General features: G+C 39.1%; 1 protein-coding gene across 2 annotated transcripts in view; it reads right to left on the bottom strand.

Moving 5' to 3' along the window:
* T3dh (Type III alcohol dehydrogenase) overlaps positions 1–16,486 on the bottom strand; it is a 175,307-nt gene that overhangs the window by 72,544 nt on the left and 86,277 nt on the right. For both annotated transcript variants that reach the window (XM_090375207.1, XM_090375208.1), the window contains one exon: positions 11,700–11,805. In XM_090375207.1, coding sequence (XP_090231333.1) covers positions 11,700–11,805 — 106 coding nt within the window. The remainder of the gene's footprint in view (positions 1–11,699; positions 11,806–16,486) is intronic.

Genomic DNA, 16,486 nt, shown 5'->3' with positions numbered 1-16,486 from the left:
CTAGTTGGTCTATTGTCAGTGGGTGGGTAGACACGCCAGTGTTGCAATCATGTCAACCCAGTTGTGAAGTATAATTCCACAACACAAGAGATGCCAGTTGGTGTGCATAGTAATAATACTAAAGAAATAAATGCACAAGGCATAATAATGAATAAATCTACAAGGCATAATACGAGGCATATCTCATATTGCGAAGGTAGTCACAATATGAGATATGACATGAAAGGGTACCTGGTCAGCAATGATGTTTAGGTAGGTGGTAGACGTCAGAGTGCCTGGCAAATGGATGACTGGACCAGGGTATCCCAGCAGAACATCGTCCAAAGCATGATACCGCCGCCACCCGATTGTTTTCGTCCCATGATGCACACGTACCCAGCCATCCACATGGTGAAACAGGAAATGTGATTCATTGGACCAGACGACCTTCTTCAAATTACTCAAGGTCTAGTTTCGAAGCTCATGTGCCCATTGTAGGCACTGTCACCGGTGAACTGTGGTTAGCATGGGCACTCAGAGTGGCCTGTACCTATTGTTTGTTTGTTATTTGGTTTTTAGGAGCATTAGCAACTAAGGCCATATTGCTCCGGGAATATGCGGTGGTCATTCCCTTGACCTTTCCGCATCCTCCGTATTTGGTGGTGACGGGCTGGAACCCCGGTCTAATCAAGAAGCGTGTGCTACGCACTGCTGCTCCTTCCCACCTGGCTACGGAGGCGCCCCCCCTGTACCTATGCACCCCATTTTCAGCAGGGTTCGATGTACTGTGTTGTGACCCATTACTCCTGTCACCAGCATTCCAATTACTGGCGAGTTGTGCACAGTACTATTCGAGAGAACCTTTGCTCACATTTTTAGCATTAGCAAAGGCACATGATACAAGAAAGCAAGCTTATATAGCATCAGCCAAAAAAAAAAAAAAAACCCTCATTTCACCCATCCACTCGCTCCAATGTTTGTCAAGTTCTGCCTTGAATCTATTTAAGCTATCAACTTCTACAACAACAGATGGAAGTTTGTTCCAGCAATCAACCACCCGCTGGCTAAAGGCAAACTTCCGCACATCTATCCTACAACCGTCTTTCCTCGATTTGAATTTATGCCCCCTCAAGTGATTATTCTGAACATGAGGAAGAATCCCATCAGCACTGAGCATGCTCAAACCATTCAAGGCTTTATACACCTCAGTCAAATCACCTTGTAGGTGCCTAGTCTCCAGACATGATAATTTGCAAAACTTAAGCCTTTCTTCGTAAGAGCAACCCTTTGTTCCATTCACTAATCTTGTTGCCCTTCTCTGTACTCGTTCCAACAGCTCTACATCCTTCTTAAAATGAGGCCTTCATACCTGTATACAGTACTCAAGGTGTGGCCTGATCATTGCCTTATACAAGGGGATAATCACCTCCTTATCCCTGCAAGAAAAATTCTTGTATATCATTAGGGTTGAAATTGAAAGTGTCTGCAATTCTGCCCAGACACGATAGGAGGGAGTATATGATGAGAGCCCTGTCAATCAATTCGGCCCTGGAAAGATTGTGCAGGGCTCAAGGGGTAGAATTTTTTTCAGCCTGGTCTGTACTTGTTAACAGGAGAGACTGCTTCTACAGGGATGGGATACACTTAAATAGAAAGGGTGCAAGAATGTTTGCTGATGCTATCGAGGCAATGTTAGGTCGGTCGGAAAACTGCTAGATTGGGGGGATACAAGGCCTAATAGATTAACAGTAGCCACTGGCAGAGGTGAAAGTGATTCTTACACTGCTTCTATTGGAATGAGCCGCAGCCTGGAAAATAAGATGCAGGATATTTCAGAGACTGCTGGGAATCATTGGGGTACAAGTAAACACATGGGTTGTGTTAGGGTAGCTAAGAAAAAGAACAGGTGCATGTATACTTGTGTGTACACCAATGCTAGGAGTTTAGTAAATAAATTTGATGAATTTGAGGTATTGCTCAAAACATCAAAGGCAGATATTGTGGGGATTTCAGAGACGTGGTGTCACAGATATAAGAAATGCAGAACTGGAATTTGGGGAGTACAATGTCTACAGAAAGGATAGACAGGATAGGAAGGGAGGAGGGGTTATGCTATTAGTTAAAAAACACATAAAATCCAAGGAAGTGAAGCCAGTCGACATCGCTGGACAGTGCAGTGTCGAGTCAGTTTGGTGTGACATAAGCATTGGGAGATCAAAATTGAGAGTAGGAGTGTGCTATAGGCCTAATGACTCTGATGAGTATAATAAGAAACTGTTCGGAGAAATAGAGTGGGCCAGTAAATCAGAGAGTCTTATAATGGGGGATTTTAACTTCCCAGATATTGACTGGAATTTGGGGGCTGGTCACTCACACAGTAGCAAGGCTTTTGTGGATTTATTGGAGGATTGTTTTCTACATCAGCATGTTCGGGAGGCAACTAGAGGGAGTAATACTCTTGATTTGATTATCAGTAGTGATTCTTCATGCATTAAGAATCTGCAGATAAATGAACCACTTGGTGGCAGTGATCACAGTGTGCTGAAGTGGGAGTTACTCAAAGAGGTAACTACCATTAGGGGTAAAGGGAAGGGGTATTGCTTTCGTAAAGGCGACTACAATGGACTGAGACAGTATTTAAATTCTATACTGTGGGATCAACTGATGATATTGCCAACAGCAAATTCAAAATGGGAAGCATTCAAAGAACTTATCGTGGAAGCTACTAGGCTTTACATACCAACTAAGAAATACTGTTCAAGGTTTAGGCCTAAATGGTTGTCAGATGAACTAATGAGGCATATGGCAGAGAAGAAAAATGCATGGGATACATACAAATTAACACGTGACACGGACGCCTATGATAGTTGTTTTTTTTTTTTTTTTTTTTTTTTTAGGAGCATTAGCAACTAAGGCCATATTGCTCCGGAATATGCGGTGGTCATTCCTTGACCTTTCCGCATCCTCCATATTTGGTGGTGACGGGCTCGAACCCCGGTCTAATCAAGAAGCATGTGGTACGCACTGCTGCTCCTTCCCACCTGGCTACGGAGACGCGCCTATGATAGATACAAGTTGATCTGTAACCAAGTTACAAAGGAGGTTAGGCAGGCGAAGGCAGATTACGAGAGATCCTTGGCAAGGGATGCGAAGAAAAACAGCAAAGAGTTCTTTACTTATGTAAACTCTAGAAGGAAGGGGATGAATCAGATTGGTCCACTTGAGATCGATGGGTCAACTGTTGATGACCCTGCTCGGGTAGCTAACAAACTAAATGAATATTTTGCATCGACATTCACACATGAGGAGTTATTCAGCGAGGGGAATGCCAGAGGTGTATTCAATTCTAGCAGTAAGCTAGAGAATCTTGTAATAACTGAGAGCAAAGTGGAGGAGAAATTGTTGAAGATAAACACAAGAAAGGCACCTGGGGTGGATGGGATCTATCCAGTTATATTAAAGGAGGCAGCAAAGGAGGTAAGCAAACCCTTAGCCATAATTATGAGAGCTTCCTTGGACTCAGGGGAGGTACCCATGGACTGGAGATGTGCAAATGTGACCCCAATTCACAAAGGGGGATCAAAGGCTGACACAAGTAATTATAGACCTGTGAGTTTAACTTCTGTTCCTGGAAAATTAATGGAGGCACTGGTGAAAGAAGCACTGCAGGATCATCTAGACAAGACTTCGGTTATAGCTAGGACACAGCATGGTTTTGTTAAGGGGAAGTCTTGCCTGACCAATTTGATTGGATACTATGATGCAGTCACAAAAGAACTGGATGCAGGAAATAACTTTGATATTATATACTTGGATCTTAGGAAGGCTTTTGATACTGTTGCACATGGAAGACTGCTGCACAAATTGGAGCAGTGTGGCATTGGAGGCAAGTTGCTGCTATGGATAAAGGGGTGGTTGAGGGGGAGAAGACAGAGAGTGGTAATCAATGGACACTGCTCATCGTGGACTAATGTTATTAGTGGAGTCCCTCAGGGTTCAGTATTGGGGCCTTTATTGTTTTCTGTATTTATAAATGATATTGATGATGGTATATCAGGCTTAATGTCCAAGTTTGCAGACGATACGAAGGTTGGCAGGGTTGTCAAGGACACTACTGACACTATGCTGCTGCAACAGGATTTGGAAAGGTTGAGCAGATGGGCTTCGAGGTGGCAAATGAAGTTTAACATTGACAAATGTAAAGTACTACATATGGGAAACAGCAACCCCAGAGCAGCGTATCAACTCTGTGGTACTACACTGACAGTGGTAGAGAATGAAAGGGACCTGGGGGTGGTGGTGCAGGCAGATATGAAGTTCTCTGAGCAGTGCAGACGAGCTGCAAGAGTAGCTCATGGTGTATTGTCAATGATATATAGGAATTTTTCTAGCAGGGATAAGGAGGTGATTATTCCCTTGTATAAGGCAATGGTCAGGCCACACCTAGAGTACTGTATATAGGCCTGGAGGCCTCATTTCAGGAAGGATGTAGAGCTGCTGGAACGAGTACAGAGAAGGGCAACTAGATTGGTGAATGGGACAAAGGGGTTCTCTTACGAAGAAAGGCTTAAGTTTTGCAAATTACAGTGTCTGGAAACTAGGTACCAGCGGGGTGATCTGATAGAGGTGTACAAAGCCTTGAATGGTTTGAGCATGCTCAATGCTGATGGGATTCTTCCTCTAGCTCAGAAAAATCACCTGAGAGGGCATAAATTCAAATTGAGGAAAGACAGATGTAGGATAGATGTGCGGAAATTTGCCTTTAGCCAGCGGGTGGTTGGTGGGTGGAACAGACTTCCATCCCTTGTCGTGGAAGTTGATAGCCTAAATAAGTTTAAGGCTCAGCTGGACAGGTATTTCGAACGAACAGAGGGGTGAAGTGGAAGTGGTTATTTTTATTTATTTATGTTACTTTTTTTTTTTTTTTTTTTTTTTGGCTGATGCTGCATAAGCTTGCTTTCTTGCATCAAATGCCTCTACTAATGCTAATGCTAATGCTAATCATTGACAAAACACCATGAGCTACACTTGCACACCATCTGTACTGCTCAGAAAACTTCATATCTGCCTGCACAATTACCCCCAGGTCCTTTTCATTCTCTACCACTGTCAGAGTAGTACAACAGAGTTGATACGATACTCTGGGGTTACTGCTTCCCATATGTAGTATTGACATTTGTCAATGTTAAACTTCATTTACCACCTCTCAGCCCATCTGCTCAACTTTTCTAGATCCTGTTGCAGCAGCGTACTGTCATTAGTGTCATTAACAACCCTGCCGACCTTCGTATCGTCTGCAAACTTGGACATAAAGCCTGATATACCATCATCAATATCATTTATAAATACAGAGAACAACAACAATGAACCCAACACTGAACCCTGGGGGACTCCACTAATAACAGTAGTCCACAAAGAGTAGCATCCATCGATTAACACTCTCTGTCTTCTCCCACTCAACCAGCCCTTTATCCATAGCAGCAATTTGCCTCCAATGCCTGCTCCAATTTGTGCAGCAGTCTTCCATGTGCAACAGAATCAAAGGCCTTTCCAAGATCCAAATATATGATATCAAAGTTATTCCTTGCATCCAGTTCCTTTGAGACTACATTATAGTATCCAGTGAAATTGGTCAGATAAGACTTCCCCTTAAGAAACCCATGCTGTGTCCGAGCTATAACTGAAGTTTTGTCTGGTTGATCCTGCAATGCTTCTTTAACCAGTGCCTCCATTAATTTCCCTGGAACAGCAGATAAACTAACAGGTCTGTAATTACCTGTGTCGCCCTATGATCTTCCTTTGTGAATTGGGGTCACATTTGCACATCTCCAGTCCATGAGTACCTCCCCTGAGTCCAGGGAAGCTCTCATAATTAAGGGTTTGCTTAATTCCTTTGCCGCCTCCTTTAATATAACTCGATAGATTCCATCCACCCCATGTGCCTTTCTTATGTTTATCTCCAACAATTTCTCCTCCACTTTACTCTCAGTTATTACAAGATTATCTAGCTTTCTGCCAGAGTTTAATACACCTCTGGCATTCCCCTCCCTGAATAACTCCTCATGTGTGAATGTAGATGCAAAATATTCATTTAGTTTGATAGCTACCTGAGCAGGATCATAAACTGTTGAACCATCGATATCAAGTGAACCAATCTGATTCATCCCCTTCCTTCTGGAGTTTTCATAAGTAAAGAACTCTTTGCTGTTTTTCTTTGCATCCTTTGCCAAAGATTTCTCGTAATCTGCCTTCACCTGCCTAACCTCCTTTGTGAGTTGGTTACAGACCAGCTTATATCTATCATAGGCTTCTGTGTCACCTGTTATTTATATGTATCCCATGCATTTTTCTTCTCTGTCACATGTCTAATCAGTTCAACTGACATCCATTTAGGCCTAAATCCTGAACAATATTTCTTAGTTGGTATGAAAAGCCTAGTAGTTTCCAAGATAAATTCTTTCAATGCTTCTCATTTTGAATTTGATGTAGGTAATACATCAGTTGGTCCCGCCGTATAGAATTTAAATACTGTCTCACACCATCAAAGTCACCTTTACGAAAGCAAAAACCCTTCCCTCTACCATTGATGGTAGGTATCTCTTTGAGTAAATCCCACTTCAGCACACTGTGATCATTGCCACCTAGTGGTTCCTTTATCTGCAGATTTTTAATGCATGAATAATCACTACTGATAATCAGATCAAGAGTATTACTCCCTCTAGTTGCCTCCTGAACATGTTGCGGTAGAAAACAATCATCTAATAAATCCATAAAAGCCTTGCTAGTGTGTGAGTGACCAACCCACAAATTCCAGTCAATCTTTTGGAAATTAAAATCATCCATTATAAGACACACTGATTTACTGGCCCACTATTTCTATGCACAATTGCTCATTATAATCTTCAGATTCATTTGACCTATAACACACACCTACTGTCATTTTTCCTTTCCCAGTGCTTATGTTACACCAAACAGACTCAACATTGCATTGTCCACTAACATCAATTGGATGCGCTTCCTTACATTTTATGTGTTTTTTAACTAACAGCATAACCCCTCCTCACTTCCTGTCCTGTCTATCCTTTGTTAAACATTGTACTCCCCCAAATTCCAATTCTGCACTGCTTATGTCTGTGTGACACCACGTTTCTGATATCCCAACAATATCTGCCTTTGATGTCTTGACTAGCACTTCAAGCTTATCGAATTTATTAACCATACTCCTAGCATTGGTGTACATGTAAATATACTTGCACCTGTTTCTACTCTTAGTTACCCTAACTCAGCCCCTGTAATACTTGTTCCCCTACGACTCTGAGCAGTCCTGGAAATCCCCATTGCCTTGCTTTCCAGGCTGTCGCTCAATTGCATTTCAATAGAAGCAGTGCAAGAATCACTTTCGGCGCCTCTGTAGCCAGGTGGGCAGGAGCAGCAGTGTGTAGCACATGCTTCTTGATTACACGCGGGGTTCGAGCCTGTGACCACCAAATACGGAGGATGCAGCAAGGTCAGGGAATGACCACCGCATATCCCCAGAGCAATATGGCCTTAGTTGCTAATGCTCCTAAAAACCAAACAACAACAACAGAATCACTTTCACCTCTGCCAGCGGCTACTGTTAATCTATTAGTCCGTGTATCCCCTCAAGCTAGCAGTTTTCCGACCCACCTAACTCTGCCTCGACAGCATCAGCAAATATTCTTGCACCATTTCTATTTAAGTGTATCCCATCCCTGTAGAAGCAGTCTCTCCTGTTAACAAGCACAGACCAGACTGAGAAAAATTCTACCCCTTGAGCCTTGCACAATCTCTCCAGGGCCAAATTTATCGACCAAAGCTCTCATCATATACTCCCTCCTATTGTGTCTGGGCAGAATTGCAGACACTTTCAAATTCAACCCTAACTCACAGCTTTTTTTCAGCATTGACTTGTACTTGTTAAGTAATTCTGCCGGTCTCCTACTCTTAATATCATTAATGCCACCGTGTACAACAATATCACCCTTTGTGCCCTTAAAAGATTATATCTGCTCTACAACGTTATCAACCTTTGCCCCTGGCAGACATCCTGGTCCTGTTCCATCTATCCTTTGAGCATCAATGAGCTGTGGTCGTCCAATAGCTTGTCGTCGGTTCATGGGTTTCTCCCCCTCTGACCACTTTCGGTAGGTACGAACCATGTCTGATCGTGAGTACTTCACCAGCCGTGCCATTTCAGATATGCTCTGACCCAGTCATCTGGCCATTACAATTTGACCTTTGTCAAACTCGCTTAAGTCCGCTGCCTTTCCCAGCTGAAGAACAAGAGTAACACTGATTAACAGAACTCAGTATCAGGTGGTTTTTATACCATGTTCCGACCCACACACATGCCGTAGTTCACCTGCAGTTGCTTCGATTTGCATAATGACTCCTGGCCATAATCTTTTGGCTCATCGTTGTATATATGGTGATATATCACTGATATTCTTATAGAGAATTACCAATCCATAGCTTATTACACCTTGTGTGTTTCTGCTTTCATAGAGGTGACTACAGAGGTCTCAAGACAGCTTTTAATTTCTATACAGTGGGACCAACTGATGATGTTATCAACAGCAAATTCTAAATGGAAAGCATTCAATTAATTAATCATTGAAGCTACTAGGATTTTCATACCAGCTAAGAAATACAGTTCAAGGTTTAGGCCTAAATGGATGTTGCATGAACTAATGAAACTTGTGGCAGAGAAAAAAAATGCATGAGATGCATATAAATTATCAGGTGACACAGAAGCCTGTGGTAGGTATAAACTAGTCTGTAATCAAGTCACAAAGGAGTTTAGGCAAGTGAAGGCAGATTATGAACAATCTTTGGAAGAGGATGCAAAGAAAAACAGCAGACTCCTTTACTTGAGTAAACCTGGAAGGAAGGGGATGAATCAGATTGTTCCACTTGATATTGATGGTTCGACTATTGATGATCGTGCTCAGGTAGCTGACAAACTAAATGAGTATTTTGTATCTACATTCACACATGAGGAATTCTCTAGGGAAGTGGGGCCAGAAGTTTATCAAACTCTAATAGGGAGCTATATGATTTTGTAATAATTGAGAGGAAAGTGGAAGAGAAATTATTGAAGTTAAACATAAGAAAAACACCTGGGGTAGATGGGATCTATCCAATTATATTAAGGGATGCGACAAATGAAGTAAGCAATCCCTTAGCCATAATTAAGAAAGCATCCCTGGATTCAGGGAGGATCCATGGGCTGAAGATTCACAAATGTATTCCCAATTCAAAAAGGGGATCAAAGGATGACACGAGTAATTACAGACCTGTTAGTTTAATTTCTCTTCCAGGTAACATAAATGGAGTCACTGGTTAAAGAAGTAATGTGGGATCATCTAGACAAAATTGCAGTTACAGTTCCAACACAGAATAAGTTTGTTAAGGGTAAATCTTGCCTGATCAATTTGACTGGATACTATGATGTGGTCATAAAGGAACTGAATGCAAAAAATTAATTTTGATATCATATACTTGGATTTCAGGAAAGCATTTGATACTGTTGAACGCAAAAGACTGCTGTGCAAATTGGAGCAGTATGGCATTAAGGGTAAGTTGCTGCTATGGATAAAGGGATTGCTGAGTGGGAGAAGTCAGAGCGTGGAAATCAATGACATTGCTCTTTGTGAACTAATGTTATTGGTGGAGTTCCTGAGGGTTGGCGTTGGGATATTATTGTTTTCTATATTTATCAATGATGTTGATGAAGATATATCATGCTTAATATCCAAGTATGCAGATGATACAAAGGTTGGCAGGGTTGTTAATGACAGTGTGCTACTGCAACAGGATCTAGAAAAGTTAAGCAGATGTGCTGAGACGTGGCAACTAAAGTATAACATTGACAAATGCAAAGTACTGGAAATGGATAGCAGTAACCCCAGAGTAATATACTAACTGTTGTGGTACACTCATGGTAGTGTAAAATGAAAAAGATCTGGAGGTAATTGTGCAGTCAGATATGAAGTTTTCTGAGCAGTGCAGACAGGCTGCCAGAACAGTTCACGAGGTTTAGTCAATGATAAAGAGGCTGACCTTAATTAATGCGATTAATTCATCCCATGAGCACATCGCGCAAAATATGCGTTAATTGAATATAATAATCAATAGGAAAAATTGTAATTGGTCCTTGACCTTCAGGAATGTCCACAAAGAATTTTAAAAATACCTTTTAAATAACTTTTTAACTGTATACCATGTAAAAGATAATGAAAATAATTATAATTATGGAATTAAATGTTTATTACATAAAACAGTGGTTCCCAAACTGTGTGCTGTGGAATATTTAAAATTTTCGAGGGAAACACAGTGATACTTGACATCTGTCCGACACCGTGTGAACTACTAGCTTGAGTTTCAACATTTCTTATTAAGTTGTTTGGACCTAACTACTTAATAAACGGAACTGTTAGGTATTTCTTTTGGTCTAGGTGTGCCATGAAAAAATTACTGAGACACTAAGGGCACCATGAACCGAGAAAGTTTGGGAACCTCTGGCATAAAACACAACGAAGAAACAATTTGTTACAGAAATATTTGAACAGAGTTGTTTGAACAGTGTTGACTTTCTCTTTTCATCAATCAAGTTCCGATAGCCGACAACAATCTTCTTTGGGCCCTGGTGAAATAAATATCACAGAGAACCTCAAACCTTTTTTTTGAGGTTCTCTGCGATACAAAAGATTTAATCTAGTTCTTTTACTGTTATCTCCTTCACGGTAACATTTTCATCTGGCTCATTTAAAAATTAGAATTTTTAAATGCAAGTCTGCATTGACTTTATTAGTGGAAGACAAACAAGTAATATGTCTTCTTTCAATGGTTGATGGAACACACTGAGGCGGGCAGCAGACAAACGTTTGTTTATTGCCCGTCCGATGCACGGTAAGCTTAACGCACAATTCAAATCTTTTTCAACTATCACATAAAAAAAAAAAAGATCGCGTTAACGATTGTGAAATTTGCATCATGTAAAGTGGTATAATTTTTTCAAATAGCTGTAACTGAAAAAACGCATTAATCGAATTTGTGTTATGCGAGGCCTGGCTGTACAGGAATTTTGCTAGCATTGGTAAGGATGTGATTATCCCCTTTTTATAAGGCAATGGTCAGACCACACCTTGAGTACTGTGTACAGGTCTCATTTTAGGAAGGAAGTAAAGCTTCTGGAACGAGTACAGAGAAGGGCAACGAGATTGGTGAGGGGAACAAATTTCTCTTACCAAGAAAGGCTTCAGTTCTACAAATTGCAGTGTTTGGAGACAAGGCACCTGTGAGGTGATCTGATTGAAGTGTTAAGGCTTTGAATGTACTCAGCATGCTCACCGCCGATGGAATTCTTCCTCTTTCTCAGAACACACACGAGGGGTCACAATTTCAAATTGAGGGTGGACAGTTGCAGAGTAGATGTGTGGAAGTTTGCCTTTAGCCAGTGGGTGGTTGATTGGTGGAACAAACTTTCATCTGTTGTTGTGGAAGTTGATAACTTAAATAAATTCAAGGAAGAACTAACAATAATTGTTAGTTCTTCCTAACTATTGGAGATAATGTTCTTTTTTACAAGTTACTGAACAAGATCCTGCCTGGATTAATGCAGGATTAATATGATTAATTTTCATGCAAAATAATTTGATAAAAAAGCTTATAAGGTGCAATATTAACAAATATAGTACCAAAGAACATCGAAACCACTGAATGCAGCTACACGCTCTGGCATACTAAGCACATGAATAGGATCAACAATTCCTAGTAACGGGCGAAGGGCACGATGAGCAATGCCTAAACAGAAGCGTAAAAATATGTATTTCAGTTACTATGATTGCATGACTAGTTTCTTGTTACTTAGTCTTTAAGTTTACCAAAATAAAATTCACTTTTCTATTTTTCCAACCATGACCTATTTTATAGGATTGAAACTTATATAAATTTATATAAATTTCATAAATTTAAATTATATCTAGTAAATATATATGATTCTCTATAAATAGAATGGAAAATCTTTTTTCTGCCTCGTACCAAATTATTGTATTTGCCAGATCATAAGACACTTTTTTCCTGGGAAATGTTGCCTAAAATTCCCATATCTTATGGTTTAAACATCTACCAGATTCATGCGGTGATTTTTTTTTTTAAAGATCAGATTGCAGTGGTGGAGAACTCCCGTTAGTGGCACATCTACCAATGTGAAAAAAAAAAATGTAAAAAAAAAAAAAAGAGAAATGAAAAGAGTTTAAGTTTTACTGCTGCAAATACAATACAGATTTCAATCTGAGAGGAATTCATGGTTCATATTTACCACTTTTTAGTGTTAATTTATGCATGTAAGGTATTAGTGAACTCTTCAAGACATGGATTCTGTAAGGACAAACATTTGTTCATTAACCTATATTAAATTTATTTTATAAACATAAAACTTAAAAAATTTTTTTATCATATGTATTTACTATATATACGGGCACCTCCATAGCCAGGTGGGCAGGAGCAGCAGTGCGTAGTAAACGCTTCTTGATTAGACCGGGGTTCGAGCCCATGACCACCAAATACGGAGGATGTGGAAAGGTCAGGGAATGACCACCGCATGTCCCCGGAGCAATATGGCCTTAGTTGCTAATGCTCCTAAAAAAAACCAAATAACAATAATAATAACTATATATACAGTAATTCCTTTATGTAGTTAGCATAAACATTTGGTGGTCTGAATCAGTAACAAGAAGTGGGTACTGATTCTAGTAGCATATGGATATGCCACTAGTTAGCACATGACACACCTTGAACATGATATGTGGCATACTGCAAGAAAAGGTTGGCCAACCCTGGTTATTGCTTAGCATATCCAAGAAAACATCTTTAAGTAGCTCATGTTTCTGTGTTTTGTGCAGTATGATAGTTTTAATTTTTATAAATTTGTAGTTGTTGTTTGGCTTTTAAGAGCATTAGCAACTAAGCATGCCACTAGTTAGCACATGACACACCTTGAACATGATATGTGGCATACTGCAAGAAAAGGTTGGCCAACCCTGGTTATTGCTTAGCATATCCAAGAAAACATCTTTAAGTAGCTCATGTTTCTGTGTTTTGTGCAGTATGATAGTTTTAATTTTTATAAATTTGTAGTTGTTGTTTGGCTTTTAAGAGCATTAGCAACTAAGGCCATATTTCTCCGGGGATATGCGGTGGTCATTCCCTGACCTTTCCGCATCCTCCATATTTGGTGGCCACGGGCTCGAACCCCGGTCAAGAAGCGTGTGCTACGCACTGTTGCTCCTGCCCACCTGGCTATGGAGGTGCCAATAAATTTGTAGTTCTGATGAAATCAATACAAGGCAGGAGATGTTTTTTGTACACTGTTGCCTTCAAAATTGAAGATGTTAAGTGAATTTTGTATTTGAAATATATGAAATAAAATATTTTTCCCAAAATTCTCCTTCTAAAATCTGGGTGCATCTTACTGTCTAGCAAATATGGTAATAATAATTATAACTAGAAAATCAGAAATTTAGCATTTAAAAAAAAACTATCATTCTGAGAATCTGGCTATTTTTCAAAGTTTTACTAAAAATAAAAAGATAAAAAAAAAAAAGAAAAAAAATCTAGAAACTGCCCAAGGTTCTGTACTTCACTGAATTTTGTTAATTTAGTTATTAGTATTAGCCACATGGTGCAAGGAAGCCCGAAGGTTTTGCAGCACCAGGCAAAAAAAAAATATATATATATAATAATAATAATAATAATTAATCAAAAAGTTAATAAATAAATAATAAAATCAAACTACTTATTTGATTCCCTACTCATGTAGGTGCCTATCTAGAGGACCTTTGAATTTTCCCATGCTGTCAGCATGTACTACACATGAAGGCAACTTATTGCAGTAATTAAAAACTCACTGGCTAAAAGAAAACTTCCTGCAATCCAGTCTAAACCTCTTTCCTCATAATTTGAATTTACAGTCACTAGTTTTGGAATCATTTATAGAAGTGAAAATTTCACCCTCATTCACTTTCTCTTCTCAGAGCCTTATGTACCTAAATAAGGTCTACTCTGATTACTGTACTTCTTATTATAAATTGCATATGACTATGGGAAACCATGCCATAACCTCAAAGTGATTCAAACCCCTGTGCTGCATATCTGTCACTGGTTGTTCCAAATCACCTAACAGCTACTGTTATTAAAACTGTATGTCATATAAACTATAAAAAAAGCAGTTTTTATTTATGTCTTTATTGTTTTTTTATGAAATATTAAAAAGCACATAAACTTCATCGTGCATTATTTTTTTGATTGCAGGCTTGTAATTTAGCATACTGCTTGCCATAGGAGATTTTCTTGTTTCAGCAAGTTTCCAAAACTTTATATTGCAACTTTCAAGTTGAGGGTGGGGGGAACTTTCTAGCTTTAAAAATTTATATAATATTCACTTTGAACAACAGTAGCTGTCAGTTGTGGTTAGGAGCAAGCAATGAAAGATGTAATGGTGGCATTTGACCGACAATGGAAAAAACTGCTTCAGAAAAATTTGGCAAAGTTTACTGTGATTGTAATTGATAAAACTGTATTAATTATTATTAATTCTATTAATTGTAATATGTGCATCATGTTATTACAATTGCATTATAACAGCTTTCCCTTACCTCCCACTCTATACACAGAAAACATAAGACAGAACGTGATGCTGTCGGTTTTTGACTCCAAATTTCTATAACCCAAACAGTTTCATAAAAAAATCACATGACAGATGACAATATGTTGTGTGGTCCTGCAATGATAGAAATGGCATTTTAATGTTAACAATGAGAAAACTGCTCACTTACATTAAATCAAAATTCTTTTTATTAACTGTCAGTTTTTTTAATATTCTTTATCTAACCATTATAATGATGCTGTTCTATATGATTTGATTTTCTTTATTTTTATATATGTATATATATATATATATATATATATTTTTTTTTTTTTGTATTTGGGGTCATCAGCTAATCCAGGGAGGTCATCGTCTAGATTCCATCTTTTAACCTACATACACTGTAGTAATCTACACTATGTGCGGATAAAGAAAACAGGAGATACTTTGCTGATATTAAATTTAAACTTATTTATACTGTAATTTTCATGAAATATATAAGATGGAATTTCTCCTTTTGCCTTTAATCTTATAGAAGGCAATTTAAAGAAATGGAGCTGTTGAAGCTAAATGTAAATAAGGTAACTGGGGCAGATAGGCTCTATCCAGTTAAATTAAGAGAGAGGCAGCAAAAAGAGGTCAGCAAACCTTTAGCCATGATTATGAGAGCATCCTTGGATTCAGAGGAAGCCCCTATAGACTCAAGAAGAGCAAATGTATCCCCAATTCGCAACAGGGTAACAAAGGGTGAAGTGAGTAATTGCACACCTGTAGTACGACTTCTGTTGCAGAGAAATAAATGGATCACTGGTTAAAGATGTAATGTAGGCAAGAATGCAGTTATACAGCAGTGACAGCATGGATCTGTTAAGGAAAGACCTTGTCTGACTAGTCAGATTGGATACTATAATATAGTAACAAAGGAACTGGATGCAAAAAATAATTTTTAAATCATATACTAAGATTTAAGAAAAGCTCTGTTCCACATAAAAGACTACTGTACAAACTGGAGAAAGTGTAGCCTTAGAGGCAAGTTACTAATATGGAAAAAGGGATGGCTGAGTAGGAGAAAACAAAGAGTACTTATTAGTGGGTACTATGCTTCTTGGACTACTGTTATTACTAGTTTTCCTGGATTTAGTGCTTGCTTGTTGTTTTCTATATTTATTAATGATACTGTCAAAGGCATATCAGGCATAATGTCTAAGTTTGCAGATGACATGAGGTTTGGCAGAATGATTAATGACAGTAATCAGGGTATGTTACTGCAAGATGTAGAAATTTAGGCAAGATGGGCTGAGAAGTTCAACATTGACAAATGCAAGATAGCGGTAATCCCTATAATACAGCAGTAATCCAGAATAACACACCAACTGTGTGGTACACACTGAGGGTAGTGGAGAATGAAAAAAACCTGGAGGGTAATAATTTTACAGTGAAACATGAAGTTTTCTGAAGAGTCAGACAGGCTGTTGGGCAGCTCATGGGGTTTTGTCAATGACATACAGAAATTTTGCCAGCCAGGATAAGCGCGTGGTCATCCTATTGTATAAGGTAATGATTAAGCTGCATCTTGATTACTGCATACAGGTCTGGAAGCCTCATTTAGGGAATGAAGCAGATTTGATGGAATGAAGCAGATTTGATGGAATGGATACAGAGAAGGGCAACAAGATTAGTGAAGGAAACAAGAAGAGTACTCTTACCAGCAAAGACTTCGTTCTGAAAATTTTAGTATTTGGAAACCAGGCAATTGTGAGGAGATCTGTTAATGGTGTTTAAGCTAAATGCTGATGGCATCCTTCCTCTTGCTCAGACTACACACGAGGGGGCATAAAT

The sequence above is a fragment of the Mastigoproctus giganteus genome, chromosome 6 (genome assembly GCF_048544385.1).
Source record: "Mastigoproctus giganteus isolate SK-2022 chromosome 6, ASM4854438v1, whole genome shotgun sequence".
Taxonomy (NCBI): domain Eukaryota; kingdom Metazoa; phylum Arthropoda; class Arachnida; order Uropygi; family Thelyphonidae; genus Mastigoproctus; species Mastigoproctus giganteus.
The sequence above is the reverse complement of the archived record's forward strand: the minus strand, read 5'-3'. Positions and strand labels throughout refer to the sequence as shown.